At 36.7% G+C, this 14,140-nt stretch overlaps 1 protein-coding gene across 1 annotated transcript in view; it reads left to right on the top strand.

Annotated features, from left to right (window-relative positions):
* GALNTL6 (polypeptide N-acetylgalactosaminyltransferase like 6) overlaps nucleotides 1–14,140 on the top strand; it is a 1,211,922-nt gene that overhangs the window by 1,075,878 nt on the left and 121,904 nt on the right. The window contains exon 8 of the mRNA XM_043555626.1: nucleotides 1,711–1,828. Within this exon, the coding sequence (XP_043411561.1) occupies nucleotides 1,711–1,828 (118 nt within the window). The remainder of the gene's footprint in view (nucleotides 1–1,710; nucleotides 1,829–14,140) is intronic.

Genomic DNA, 14,140 nt, shown 5'->3' with positions numbered 1-14,140 from the left:
GGAAATGTGGGGGTTTTTTTAATTTTTTTAAATGTTTTTATTTATTTTTGAGACAGAGAGAGACAGAGCATGAGCAGGGGAGGGGCAGAGAGAGAGGGAGACACAGAATCCGAAGCAGGCTCCAGGCTCTGAGCTGTCAGCACAGAGCCCAATGTGGGGCTCAAATTCACGGACTGAGAGATCATGACCTGAGCTGAAGTCGGTTGCTTAACTGACTGAGCCACCCAGGCACCCCTGGAAATGTGGTTTTTTACAGATTTGCTTTGTCTGTCTGCATAGGGACATTCTCTGAGTGTTTCCTATCCACCTTTACGTACTTGTCTCTCTTTGCCCCCAAACACTGAAACAGAAACAGAGTTGCAGTAAAGAACTCAAAGGCTTTGAAATCAAAGGACCTGGCCCAGCCCCAGCACCACCACTAACTTCAGGCTTGCACTGCTGCTCCTTACCTCTCTCTGCCTGTTTCTTTAAAACAATACATGAGAATGATATTCACAGGATTGTAGCGAGGATTAGTTCAAAGGAATTGGGTAAAACTTTTAGCCAAGAGCCCAGCAGGTATTGAGGACTCAAAAAAAAAAAAAAAAAAAAAAACACAACTAGCTCTACCTTTAAACTGCAAAAAGTTTAGGACAGGACCCATAACTATGAATGATCTCATCACATAGCAACGGGACTACTGTGTGCCCTAACAGGAATAGAATACTTGAAAATTATTACTTGAGCAAAAGGAATATTTCTTTGAAAGGCAGAGAAAGCCTAAAAAGAATAATATAATTAAAATGAAAAGACCTAGGGGCGCCTGGGTGGCTCAGTCAGTTAAGCGTCCGACTTCAGCCAGGTCACGATCTCGTGGTCTGTGAGTTCGAGCCCCGCGTCAGGCTCTGGGCTGATGGCTCAGAGCCTGGAGCCTGCTTCCGATTCTGTGTCTCCTTCTCTGTCTGCCCCTCCCCCCTTCATGCTCTGTCTCTCTCTGTCTCAAAAATAAATAAAAACGTTTAAAAAAAAAAAAAGACCTAGTTTATTTTTTAAAGTTTGCTTGCTTCTTTGTTTGTTTGTTTAAGTAAATTATTTATTTATTGAGGCAGGGCTCAATCTCATGAGCCGCAAGATCATGACCTGAGCCAAAATCAAGAGTCAGATGCTTAACCCAAGCATCCCAAAAAAACCTAGTTTAAATTCCACCTTTGGCATCTTAATTAAATAACTAATTCTGGTTTATTTGTTTATTCTACTAATCATCTCATAGTCTGTAAAAGGGACATGACCTGTTAATGGTAAATTCTTGGTGAATACATACTGAGAGATTGAATCTCAGATATTGTCTATGACAGTGTTTTCTATACGTTTATCTGTCTGACAGTACAAGATTCCTTTCATTTAAGAAAAAGACATAAAATTAAGTGATATTTCTCTATATATCATTCACTAGCAGTCGTGTATTTCCCTCTAATGATAAATATACGGAGCAAATGTGGCTCTGCAGGACATTAATTGCATTAGAGCCTGAAGTGCAAAATTTAAAGCTCATGAGGATTCCAAGAGCGATTAGAGACCCAATGAGAACCCCAGATCCATTGACAGAAAACCAGGGCTGAAAAGCACTATGCATTTGACTTCTGAAACATTATCTTGAAGTTTGTTTTTATTTTTTTCCAAGCAAATATTCCTAGTCCTTTAAAGATTTTTTTTTTTTTTTTCATTTCATAGGTCTCCCGTTATGGCTGGAGGTCTCTTTGCTGTGGATCGAAAGTGGTTTTGGGAGTTGGGTGGCTATGACCCAGGTTTAGAAATCTGGGGAGGAGAACAATATGAAATCTCTTTTAAGGTAAGTTACCAAGACCCTCTTCGCACTATGTCTACATAATTTCAATGATTCCCATAAAGGGTCATCATTCTGTTTCGTGACCTATATTGTGAGATAACAACGAAAATAGATATGTCACCTTTCCAAGCCAGCTTTGGGATGAGAGAGCTGCTTCCCTCTGATGTTTCAGTGAGATGTAACCATGCCATGAAAGAAATCATTCAAAATCCCGTTTGCAGGCAGGAGACTTGGTGTGCCAATAGACCTGCTGCTCCACCAACAAAGCATCCCTTCCACAGAACACACAGAGTGAAGCATTGAAACAAAAGAAATTGGATTATTGGAATTTTCTCCCTTTGTATTTATTTTAGAAATAGTGGTTCATATTTTGATCATAACCAGTTATTCCAAAATTTCAGTTAACAGAAGAGTAACTTAAAAATATGAATAACAAATTAAGGCTCTTCTTCATAGAATTCCATAATAGGTGAATGTTTTTACTTATTTCTCTCTGAAACTGCCGAGGTCTCTACTTGCTTCGACCATAAACGCTCAGCAAAATTATATACTTTATAACATACATACATGTTACATACATCATGTGTACATACATATGACAGAATGCAAATTTTAGGGTTTGTGAATGAAAAAAATCTGCCACAACACGTGAAGACCAGAAGAACAAAGCAAAATAAACTGTGTGAAAGGTTGTACTCCAAACTTCCAAGATGCATTTTTTTTCCCAAAAACAGTCTCATTAAGGAAAAAAAAAACTTCATTTTCTTTTTTTCTTTATGATTGTCGTTATTTATACAGAAGATGGATTTATTTTGTAAGGTTTATCATACAGAAGTTTCTTAGTAAATAAATCATTTTTCCTAATTACTCCCATCATAAAATCAAACCAATTCTTGCTGAGAAAAAAAAATGTATACTGAATATAGTAAAAGTCAGGCTTAAGAATCCAGCCAACCTCTCTAAATTTATACATAGAAAGAAAATGATAAAACTGATCTTTATAAAACTGTAATGGCTATCTTCAATATGTTAACAAAAATGTTACATTGTCCTCAAAGTGTCAGAAAATAAATATCCCTAAAGAGAAACTCAGGAGGCTTCAGGACATCTAGAAGTTTCCATCTCACTCTGCTGGCAGTAATCCTTGTAAGACCGCTTAGTAAATTCGTGTTTTTCTTCACCGTCTTTCGAAGCCATCTAATTTCATATCTGAGGTACTTTTTAAAGACCTTTTTGTAGATATGTGGTATTAAGTCCTTCAAGTTGCCAATTTGTTTGTTTCTCTGCTGTAGTAATAGCTGCACACTTATCACTGTGTATATGGCATAAGGTAGTATAATAGTTAATGATGATAGAAGCAGTACCTATTCCATTTACTTAATGGTATGTGACAGATGCTGAGCTAAATGCTTTATATACATTATCCAATTTAAAGTCACGTCTCTAAGAGGCTGGTGTTATTCCATTTTACAAAAATAAACTGGGGTTCCTGGGTGGCTCAGTCGGTTAAGTGACCGACTCTTGATTTCGGGTACGGTCTTGATCTCATGGGTTTGTGAGTTCGAGCCCCCCGTCAGCCTCCACGCTCACAGTACAGAGCCTGCTTGGGATTCTTTCTCTCTCCCCTCCCTGCTCATGTGCGTGCGTGCATGTGCGTGTACACTCTCTCCCTCTCAAAATGAATAAACTTAAAAAAAAACACAACTGAGACTTAATGTTTTAAAGATTTTTTTTAAATACTTATTTTGAGAGAGAGAGAGAGACAAGCTGGGGAAAAGGTCAGAAAGAGAAAGAGGGAGAGAGAATCTTAGGCAGGTTCCATGCTCAGTGCAGAGCCTGATGTGGGGCTTGATCATGATCTAAGGCAAAATAGTCTGATGCTTAACTGACCGAGCCACCCAGGTGCCCCTAACATGTTAAAAACTTTAGACTACAAATTGTTTTAAGCTTTAAAGATTATGTACATTACCTAGTGCTGCTTTGGAATTGAAATGCTCCATCTCTGCTTAACTGCAGGGAATACAGAACCAGTCCTACCATAGTCCTCGCTGTGAACCTTTTGATTTTCTATCTAGTTTCCTCTCACTGAAAAAGCGAGTATCTTCATTATGGTCAATAGCATGACAGTAAACTTACCGCTGACCCTGGCAAAATAATATTGATTATCATATATGGCTCAAAGCTAGGTGCAACGTTTGCAATAATACCTTCAACTGGAAAAACCAAATATTACATTTGACCCCAAGATTAAGGGGAAAAAATGGCATTGCTATAGCTGCAACATCTTCAGAATTCAAGAGATGCGTTTTACTTTTCACTGATCGAGATTTATTTTGCTTAAATACTGTTAGTTCATGGATTCTTCAAGTTTAAAATGTTATTATGAACATTTCTATTAAGTGGGAGGTATCTGGCTCTGAATAACGAGCTGGATGATGGATAAAATTCCTATGGAAAGTCTGGAGGATTTGCGTAATATACATTTGCATTCTAATCAAAAGGCATTTTTTTTTTTTAACAAACGTAGACTTGCATCTTTCGTTTCTGTATCACTTGTATCTATCACACCTCTTCTGGGTGACCTGAGATTTTATTACCCCATTTCCTATTTTTCAGTTATCTGTCATTCTGAAGGATATAATTGGAATGCAGCCCTGTCGTCTTTGTCTAGAAACCATGGCAACAGCACTGGAAGTTCAGGACTAAATTGCCCCAGGTTGCTTGGTTGGAATGACAGATTCTTTGGCAACAGCTATTTCTTACAGGGTCCCATTTCATACATATCCCTTCATTCTTCTTGCTATTGTGTGCTGACCTTGGGGTTCCTGTCCCTCCCTATTAGCATTTGTAACATGAGGGGGACAAACTTAAACAGGCTTTGGTAGAATTTGCATTGAAGCAAGAAGAATTTTCTCCATGGGAAAGGAATCAAAAGAATTATACACACATAGCTCTGAGAAATGGTATTAAAAAGAAAAGAAAACCAAACATTTGCATTATGTTTAATTTTGCAGGGTAAAGCACTGTAAGATTTACACTGGGCAGCACTTGAAATTCAGGAAGTATGTATGGATCACTAAGAGTTTACTTGTCTATCTCACATTGTAATAAAGAAATTGTTTTAAGTGTAGATTCAAATGCTCTGATTCAAAAGATTTCTATCTATGGTCATCATCAGGCATCATTGCTTGCTGTTTGCTCCTTAACCAAAGAAACGTTTCACCACAGTTTATGGCAAGGCTCTATCACTAAATAAACTATTTCTAGAAAATCCTGCTTCATATTAAGGGCTTGGTTTCTGGTCAAACAGCCTCTGGTTAAGAGTGCTCCTCAATTTTCTTTCTCTGTAAATCTCCTTCCTTTTTCTAACATCTGAGTAGATCAGTGGATTTCATCCCATAACAGAAAAGCCAACACAAGTGTAATTTTCAGGAGGCAGTTGAGGAAAAGAGCTTTCTGGGGAAATGATCTGTCTGCCTAGTCTTCAGTCTCTTTCAGAATGAATCTGAACTCCTGCATGGCCCAGAATTATCCAGCCGTCTTTCAAATGTTGCTAGGTTAGCCAGCTGCTAGGGAGGGGAAAGTGGCAGTCAGTCATTCAACAAGCTTTTATTGGGCATCTAATTTATTCCAGGACTAGCTCCAGGTACTCAACTTGGAATCGCACCTGGAAACAAAGAGGAAACCACAACAGACAGCACAGTGTGGCATAAAAGAGATAACCCACACCTTTAAATGCCGTCTACCATTTAAGTTATTGAAATAATAGTAAACCATTATGACTCTCTGATTTTTCAGAGTGCATTTTTACATCCATTCCCCAAAGACCAAAGTCCAAATGTTAGCATTTCCAAAAGATATGTCCTTCGATTCCGGAAAACTCTTTTCAGAAAATAAAACTGAGCAGCACACACCAAGTAGGCACCCACAAGAAATTTAGGCTCCATTTCACCCATTCTCTGGCATGAGATATAATGCTTAGAACCAGGTAGGAGGGCATTAAATTTGGGTTGGGCTGCCCTTTTCCACCCCCAGGGGCTTATCAACATGGTCCCACATGGACCCAGTATTTCTTGGGCATCTAGAGTATGGCATGAGCCCTTGGCCACGAGCCTCAGCTATGCAGAAACATGCAAGCCTCCAGATGAGATGACTACGGCTACCCTACGTCCGAGAATGAATCTGACAAACCTGGGAACCCCCACGACCTTTTCAAAACCTCTCTTAAGGGACAACATGCCACAGAATCACCTTTGTTATGTACTGTCATCCTTCCTATGTGTTGAGTGTAAGATTCAGGCATTTAGGGATATCATTCGTCTCATAACCTTTCAGCTCTTTTCAGTCCTGAATTCATTCAACAGATATTTATTTATGAATTATAATGTGCCACCTCTGGGCTAAACTTGAGATGCAAAGATAAATGCGAGAAGATTCTCATTCCGGTGGAGCTTACTTTCCAGTAGCAGCCTAGAGAATTAACTCAACACAATTACTCATCATCAGTATTATTTGGAATATATTTTATTTCCATATCACAGTAATAATTCGGGACATATGCAATAGCCTGTTTGCTAGCCTCCTGTGCTATATTCTTTCTCCTCTTTCAACCTATATCCACATTCTTTTATTCCCCAAGTTGCTTTATTTGCCTCTCCTAAAAATTCAGTTCTCCTAATTACCACACAAATCAAATGAATGTTCTGAATCATAAGCCATGAGAGTTTTCATCAATTATCTGCCTCACCTGTCTGAATCTACACAGTAAACCAACTTAACTAGTGATTTTCTTTCCTTTCCAGAAGATAGAAACTCATACTTCCATTTCTACCCCTATTTATTACAGAGATTTTAACTAACCAGTCAGACTTTAGTCTGTTCCTGAGATATTAGCTTGTTCTCTCTACAAATATGAATCAGCAACCTGCACCATGAGTCTATGTACCATGCAAGCTAGACTCTGCAGAAAAAGGCAAAGGTGGCCCAGTAGAAGTCCTTGGATCACGTACAACTTAGATGAGTATCTCTTCCATGAAAAACAAATATCAAAGCAGGAAAGCACAAACAACTACATTTAAAATTCCCTCTAGGGGCACCTGGGCGGCTCTGATGGTTAAGGGTCCAACTTTGGCTTAGGCCATGAGTTCGTAGGTTCAAGCCCCACATCAGGCTCCATGCTGGCATTGCAGAGCCTCCTTGGGATTCTTGCTCTCTCCTCTCTCTCTGTCCCTCCCTTGTTGGTGCTTTCTCTCTCTCTCTCAAAATAAATAAATAAACTTAAAAAAAACTCATAAGAATTCCCTCTAAAGTAAAACATATAAATGTATATTTATTTGCCAGGCTTCTAATGCAAGAGAGACTAAAGCTTTTTCTTCTGCATTTGGGTGCATAGATTGGAATAAAAGTAGAGATCCAAGAACGATACCCATACTGCATTTGCTGTGAGTTCCAGTTTGGTTTCTTTCCAGTGGAATGAGAACTTAAAGACACTTGGAAGCTATCTTAATATGGTAACAGAATCCTTTTAAATTTTTCATGATTTTGCCCAATCTTTTATTGTTACTTTGTCCATACCTAATATGACAGCAAATTTTTTAAATAACAACTCAATCCTTTCAAACTCCTCAAATTAGTTTTGGCATGAACAACAATTCTTTCTGTTTTCATAGCCATATTTCATCAGTCTAAGTGGTATTTAATGAAATTACGCAATTACAATTTTTTTTTTCAACTAGCATAATCACATTTGGGAAGAAAGGCACTGCCCTGTAGGTAAGCATGTAAGCTCACTATTGGGAGCAAGGGATTCCAGGTGTATTCAGTGTAACCCCTATTCCATGCAGCTTCGCCATAATAGGAACACCATTTAATACGTTTGCAGAAGGAATGGAGATTGAAGGTTAATACGTTGAATTGATTGAACAGAGATTCAGTCCTTGCTGTCAAAAACTTTCAGTCTAATAAGAGAAAAGCTCGTGCAACAGAGGTGGTGTGTTTCTACCCTTGTCCAGAGGTAACTTGCTCACTTATTCAGTTCGGGTCTAAGGTGAGGCTCTTTCTTCTTGTTTTCACCTGTGCCCAGGTGCCTCCAGTTCCCTGATGTAAGGATGGCTGCCCAAGGATATTGAATGGCCAATGTATTGCAGTGATGAGTTCTTGCACTCTGTGCCCGGTTCCTACAGACCAGTGCCCTCTCCTGTTTTTTTTAGTTGTCACTTCTTTTCCCTCCCCCAGACCCAATCTTGTGGAGTCTCTGTAAAGTGGGGGGAAAATAATCAGTCCTAAAATAAGCCTCTGGGGTTTCTTTGAATCTTTGTTTCTACTTTGATGTGACTAGCAAAGAAAATCCCCCTGGAGTAAAAATAGAAAATGGAAAACACATTGAGCATAACGAAATGAATACTTCAAGTTACAATCCTGCCACACACAAATAAATATATACAGTTTAGAGTAACTACAATATGTCTGTGATTTTAATAGACAGCATCCTGGGGGGGGGTGTGGGGTTTTTTAATCCCTTTTTGATTTGTAAAACCTTTACATGGAGCTACCTGTGCTCCAAAGTTCTGGGCATTCTGTGTTCTTCCTATGATGATAGTAACTATTACTTGGTCCCTTAACAAGAAAAAGTAATGAGTTAGCACTTATAGGTCACTAAATTTAATTTCTTATCCTACTCAATACTAATGTAAGGTAAAAATTAACTTCCATTTCATAATTACAAAAACAGACCATTGCCTAGTTAATATCAAAGCAAGAATTAGAATTCGGGTTTGCTCTAAAAACCATTAGCTTAATTTCTCTTAGCTAGAAAAATAGAAGATTTTATATCATTGGTGAAAAAAAAAAGTGGCTGCTGTCATTCTCTGAAACCACTTAAAAAAGGAAATGCAGGTTCTTCCTATCTGATTTTTATTAAATATGAGGGCTGACAATTCTTGTTAAGATTTAATGTAAAATTTAATTTTTTTCTATCTTCAAAATGCAATCATTATTCAATAAGAATTGAATATACACAATAGGGACTAATCATTGAGTATAAAACATTCAGTTCTCTACTCACACAACATGACAGCCATTAATTTAGAATTGTTATAGCTCAGTAAACCTTATATCCTAGAGCTTAACATCATTATAGAGCTTCTCAAACAAACATGAATTTTATTTATTTGTTAGACAATCAAAATTAATAGCCCTACAAAACTAGCTAAATTTAAAGTTTCCCCACATGTTATATAGCCATCCAAAAGAAAATTAAGTAAACTTACAGTTCAACAATTGAATGTTGTATAATTACAATAGATTTACAGTTTTAAAATAAAAAAGGAAGATCTTCTCTTTGAGATTACTCAAAAAAAGGAGAACAAGAAACAGAAACAAAATACTAAGTTTATCCTTGACAAATAATCAGATATCTGACCCCCAACCACAATGCATGAGGAAGGTTATCATATGCAGCAAAAGTGAATTAAATGGTGGGGGGAAAAAAGAGCATGGGAAGACAGAATGACCATAGCTACAAGTCTCCTTTGAAGATCTCAATGTCACAAAGTAATGGGCACCTCCTAAGAGGGGTAAGATGGGGAACTGACAACATTTGTTTGAAACAAGGCAACAGGTGTGATTGCTGGTGGCCAGAGCTCCCTCGGATTGAGTTTGGCACAGAAGGGAAGCACAAATGGGAAGTTGGGGACCGTTCTAAAAGAGGTATTAGATAGACGAGCCATATTTGCGGGAAGCAGGGTGTTATTAAGGCAGAATGGAGGAAAGATACTTGATATGATGAACAGCCTTGTGGCAGCCAGTTCCTAATGGATGCTGACAAATACAGGCTAAACTAATTCAGTCACACACAAAGTCATAAAGTGAATACCTACTCTAATTGGTAAGAATTCTCCCTATTCAAAGATAAGTAATGATAATTTTTAAAGAAAACAGCACATAGAAATACTACAAGAAAAGATGAAGAAGAAGAAGAAAGGACCAGGAACAATGAAAACAGGTCACCAAAGTAATGTTGCTATACATTGTTATAAAAGTGTTTTAAATATTAATGAAGCTGTTGACTCTGCAAAGCAATATTAGATGCTGAACTTTATGAGATTAGGCAAAACAACAAAAGGTAAGAGAAAGAGATGGAAAAAAAAATAGCAGCAGTCAGGATGAAATGAAAAAGAAAGAGGAAATCATCACCAAAATGAAGGTCCTATTGAAAGCAACCGAAGGAGAAGGGCTATGCTGAAAATACACAGAGGCAAGGAAGGTAGAGTTGAGAAAAAGGAGCAAAATGGAATTAAAATCAACAAAGTTAAAATGTAATAGAGTGAAATGATATGGAAGGGTATAGGTGCACATATTAGTGCTCATATTAGGAAAAATGTTGAAATTATAATACCATGTATCAAAACATAGTAGATACAACCAAAGCAGTGATAAAAAGAAAAATTAGATCCTTGGGGAGCCTGGGTGGCTCAGTAAATTGAGCTTCTGACTTCAGTTTAGGTCAGGATCTCACAGTTTGTCAGTTTGAGACCCAAGTTGGGCTCTATACTGACACTGTGGGGCCTGCTTAAGATTCTCTCTCTCTCTCTCTCTCTCTCTCTCTCTCTCTGCCCCCCATCTCTTTCAAAGTAATTAAATAAAAAGAAATTTTAAAGAAAAATTAGATCCTTAAGTTCTTATATCAACATAAAAAGAAAGAATAAACATAAGCAAGTTAAATATTCAAATACAGTTTGCAAATGAAAAATGAAATAAACCTAAGGAAATAAAGATAAAAGATTAATAAACTTAAAAAAGAAATTAATGGCTTAGAAAACCAAAAACTGATGGTGCAAGAGCTAGTTCTTTATAGCCAAAAATAAATAATTAAGGGAGTCACAGATGGAGAGACAGATCAATTAGAAAAGGTCATTAAAAAAACTGGCCATGAAAAAAGAAAGAAAACACAAATACACAAACTAAGAAACAATAATCAGAATTTAGAAAAAATTTCAATAGTTCTAAGAGATTAGTCTGTTCAATTCTATACAAATAAGTTTCAGATTGTGAGTGAAATGATTGATTTTTAATAAAATCATTATAAGCCTCTTAGTGGCTTAAAACAACAGAAAACTTTCTCACAGTCTCTGGGTTGGTAGCCCAGTGTCTTTTAGCTGAGCCTCTGCTAAGAATCCCACAAGTCTGAAATCAAATTTTGAGCCAGCTCTATCCTTATTCACAGGCTCAGCTGGGAAAAGATCCGTGTTCAAGTTCCCTCGGGTTGTTGGCAGAATCCATTTCTTTGTGGTTGTGGGACTGAACTCCTCACTGTATTGGTTTTCATCTGGATACCACTTTCCGTTCCTTGCCTTTTGGCTCCTTCTTTGACCCTCTCACAACATGGTAGCCTACTTCCTCAAAACCACCAGTAGAATTTCTCTCCTATTTCAAATCTTCCTATCCGTTTCCTCAGGAAAAGCTGAGTCCCTTTTTTAGGACTCACCTGTTAGGTTTGACCCTCCCAAGATAATCTCCTTTTGATTAACTCAAGGTCAACTAAAGTGGGACAATAATCATATCTGCAAAATCCCTTCACCTTTGTCACATAACGTCACCTAATTGCAGATGTGAAATCCATCATATTCACAGTTTGTAGCACACACAAAGCAAGGAGATTATAAAAGGACATGTATACCGCGGTGTGAGATTTGGGAGGGGAAGAGGGGAGGGGGGGTTAGCGAGGAGCATCTCAGAATTCTGCCTATCATGCTGCCCAATGACCACAGAATAGAGAAAACGTTCAAAAGGCAATCTCCAAAACATAAAGAACCAAATGCTATCAGTTTCTTACAAATCTTTAAAGAATGCATACTGCAATGTTTTCCAAAAACCATTCTTCAATATCAGAAAAGAAAGAAATCTTTACAATTCATTATTAAATTAATATATAATATTGACAGCATATTGATAGCAAATTCTGACCAAGATAGCATAAAATGATAGAGAAATACACATATTTTACTTGTAAATATTAACATTAAAAACTAATAATAGATAAAGAAGGTGTGGTATACATATACAATGGAGTATTACTCGGCAATCAAAACGAATGAAATCTTGCCATTTGCAACTACGTGGATGGAACTGGAGGGTATTATGCCAAGTGAAATTAGTCAGTCAGAGAAAGACAAAAATCATATCACTTCACTCATAGGAGGACTTTAAGAGACAAAACAGATGAACATAAGGGAAGGGAAATAAAAATAATATAAAAACAGGGAGGGGGGAGAAACAGAAGAGATTCATAAATATGGAAAACAAACTGAGGGTTACTGGAGGGGTTGTGGGAGAAGGGTTGGGTAAATGGGTAAGGGGCACTAAGAAATCGACTCCTGAAATCATTGTTGCACGATATGCTAATTAATTTGGATGTAAATTTAAAAAAATTAAAAATTAAATTAAAATAAATAAATAAATAAATAACTACTAATAAAAGCTCACACAATGGGGTAGCTATTCAAAGATTAATACACCAAAATAAGTGTATCTTTGATGGATGTGTTTCAATATTGGGATATGTATTAACGTAATTCAACTTGAGTGCATTTTATTTTATTTTGTTCTATGTTATTTTATTTTATTTTATGTTATTTTATTTTGTTTTGTTTTGCTTTATTTATTCTTATTTTATTTTATATTATTTTTGTGGTCTTTGTAGAAAAACGAAATTTATTTTGAAGTTGTGCTGGTCACAATTATTTGGTATAAACTATTCATTTTTTTTTCACATTTTTTAAAATATAATTTATTGTCAAATTGCTTTCATAGGGTGATGGTCATCTCCATAGGTAATATAGAGGAATTTAATAAACTTTTGCACTCCACATTTGAACAAAATACTTAATACTTAGCAAGATTAAATGTAAATGCATATTTGTAAAATGGATGTATCTCAACTTAAAAACCATCAGCTAGCTTAAAGAGAAACCTCTAGGAATTAAATTACTATTTAATATCATTTAATATTATTCTAGAGATAGCAGGCAATTCCATTAGGTAAGAAATGATATAAGAAATATAAAAATTGGAAAGGAGGAGTGAAATTTTTCATTAACTGCAGATAATATTACCCTATATCTACCTGAACAATGCAAGGGAAATCGACTGGGAAAATACTACAAACAATAAGAAATTTAGTAAGTTGCCTGGGTAAAATATTTATGTGGGGTGTGTGTGTATATGTGTGTGTGTGTGTAAATACATAAAAAACAGTAGCCTTTATATATATAAACAACCCCAAAAGAAGATACCATTTATAATGGTAGGGAAAAAGACAGCTAGAAATAAACAAGAAATGTCCTAGTCCTGATGAAGAAAGATTATAATGCTGCTGAGAGACATATAAAGACTCAAAGACATGAAATTCATGAAGAAGACAATTCTCCCCAAGCATGCTCATAAATTTAATCTCAGCAAAAGTGGTAACATGAATTTTATTGGAGGGTGGCTAGACAGAGTGCTTCTACTTTATAAGTCAAAACAGATAAACAGAATAATGAGAAAAGTTCTGGAGAAACAATGATAGAGGGTTAATCACAGCTGATAATAAAATACATAATAAAATTTGCGTGAATAAACAGAGATATCTTTGGCACAGAATTTAAATAAATTCAGATAAATATGGGAATTTAGTATAAGATAGGCTTAACATTTCAAATCAAGAGGAAGATGGTTGATTTCTGAGTAAATAGTATAGGACAACTACTCTTCTGGAGAAAAAAAAATTAAATTGGATCCCTATAGAACACTTCATACAAAAATAAATCCCAAGGAGATAAATCTTTTTTTTTTAATGTTTATTTATTTTTGAGAGAGAGACAGACAGGGCACAAGCGGGGTAGGTGCAGAGAGAGAGACAGGCAAAATCTAAAGTAGGCTCCAGGCTCTGAGCTCTCAACACAGATCCCGACCAGGGCCTCAAACTCACGAACTGAGAAATCATGACCTGAGCCGAAGTTGGATGTTCAGCCACCCAGGAGCTCCTAGAAGATGAATTATTTTAAGCATTAAAAATGAAAATGCATAAGAACTACAAAAATCCTGGAAGAACTGGAATGGGGAAGGCCTCCTCAATGTGACTTTAAAAAACAAAAAATCCACTAGAAGCAATGAAAGGAAAGATTAATTCATCCACATAAAAATTCTGCACCTGGGTGGTTCAGTCAATTAAGCATCAGATTCTGGATCCCAGTTCAGGTCATGATCTCACAGTCTTTGTGGGTTCAAGCCCCGCATTCAGCTCTGTGCTAACAGTGTGGAGCCTTCTTAGGATTA

Source organism: Prionailurus bengalensis, chromosome B1, assembly GCF_016509475.1.
Source record: "Prionailurus bengalensis isolate Pbe53 chromosome B1, Fcat_Pben_1.1_paternal_pri, whole genome shotgun sequence".
NCBI lineage: Eukaryota > Metazoa > Chordata > Mammalia > Carnivora > Felidae > Prionailurus > Prionailurus bengalensis.
Note: the sequence above shows the minus strand (reverse complement) of the source record. Positions and strands in the feature narration are given on the sequence as shown.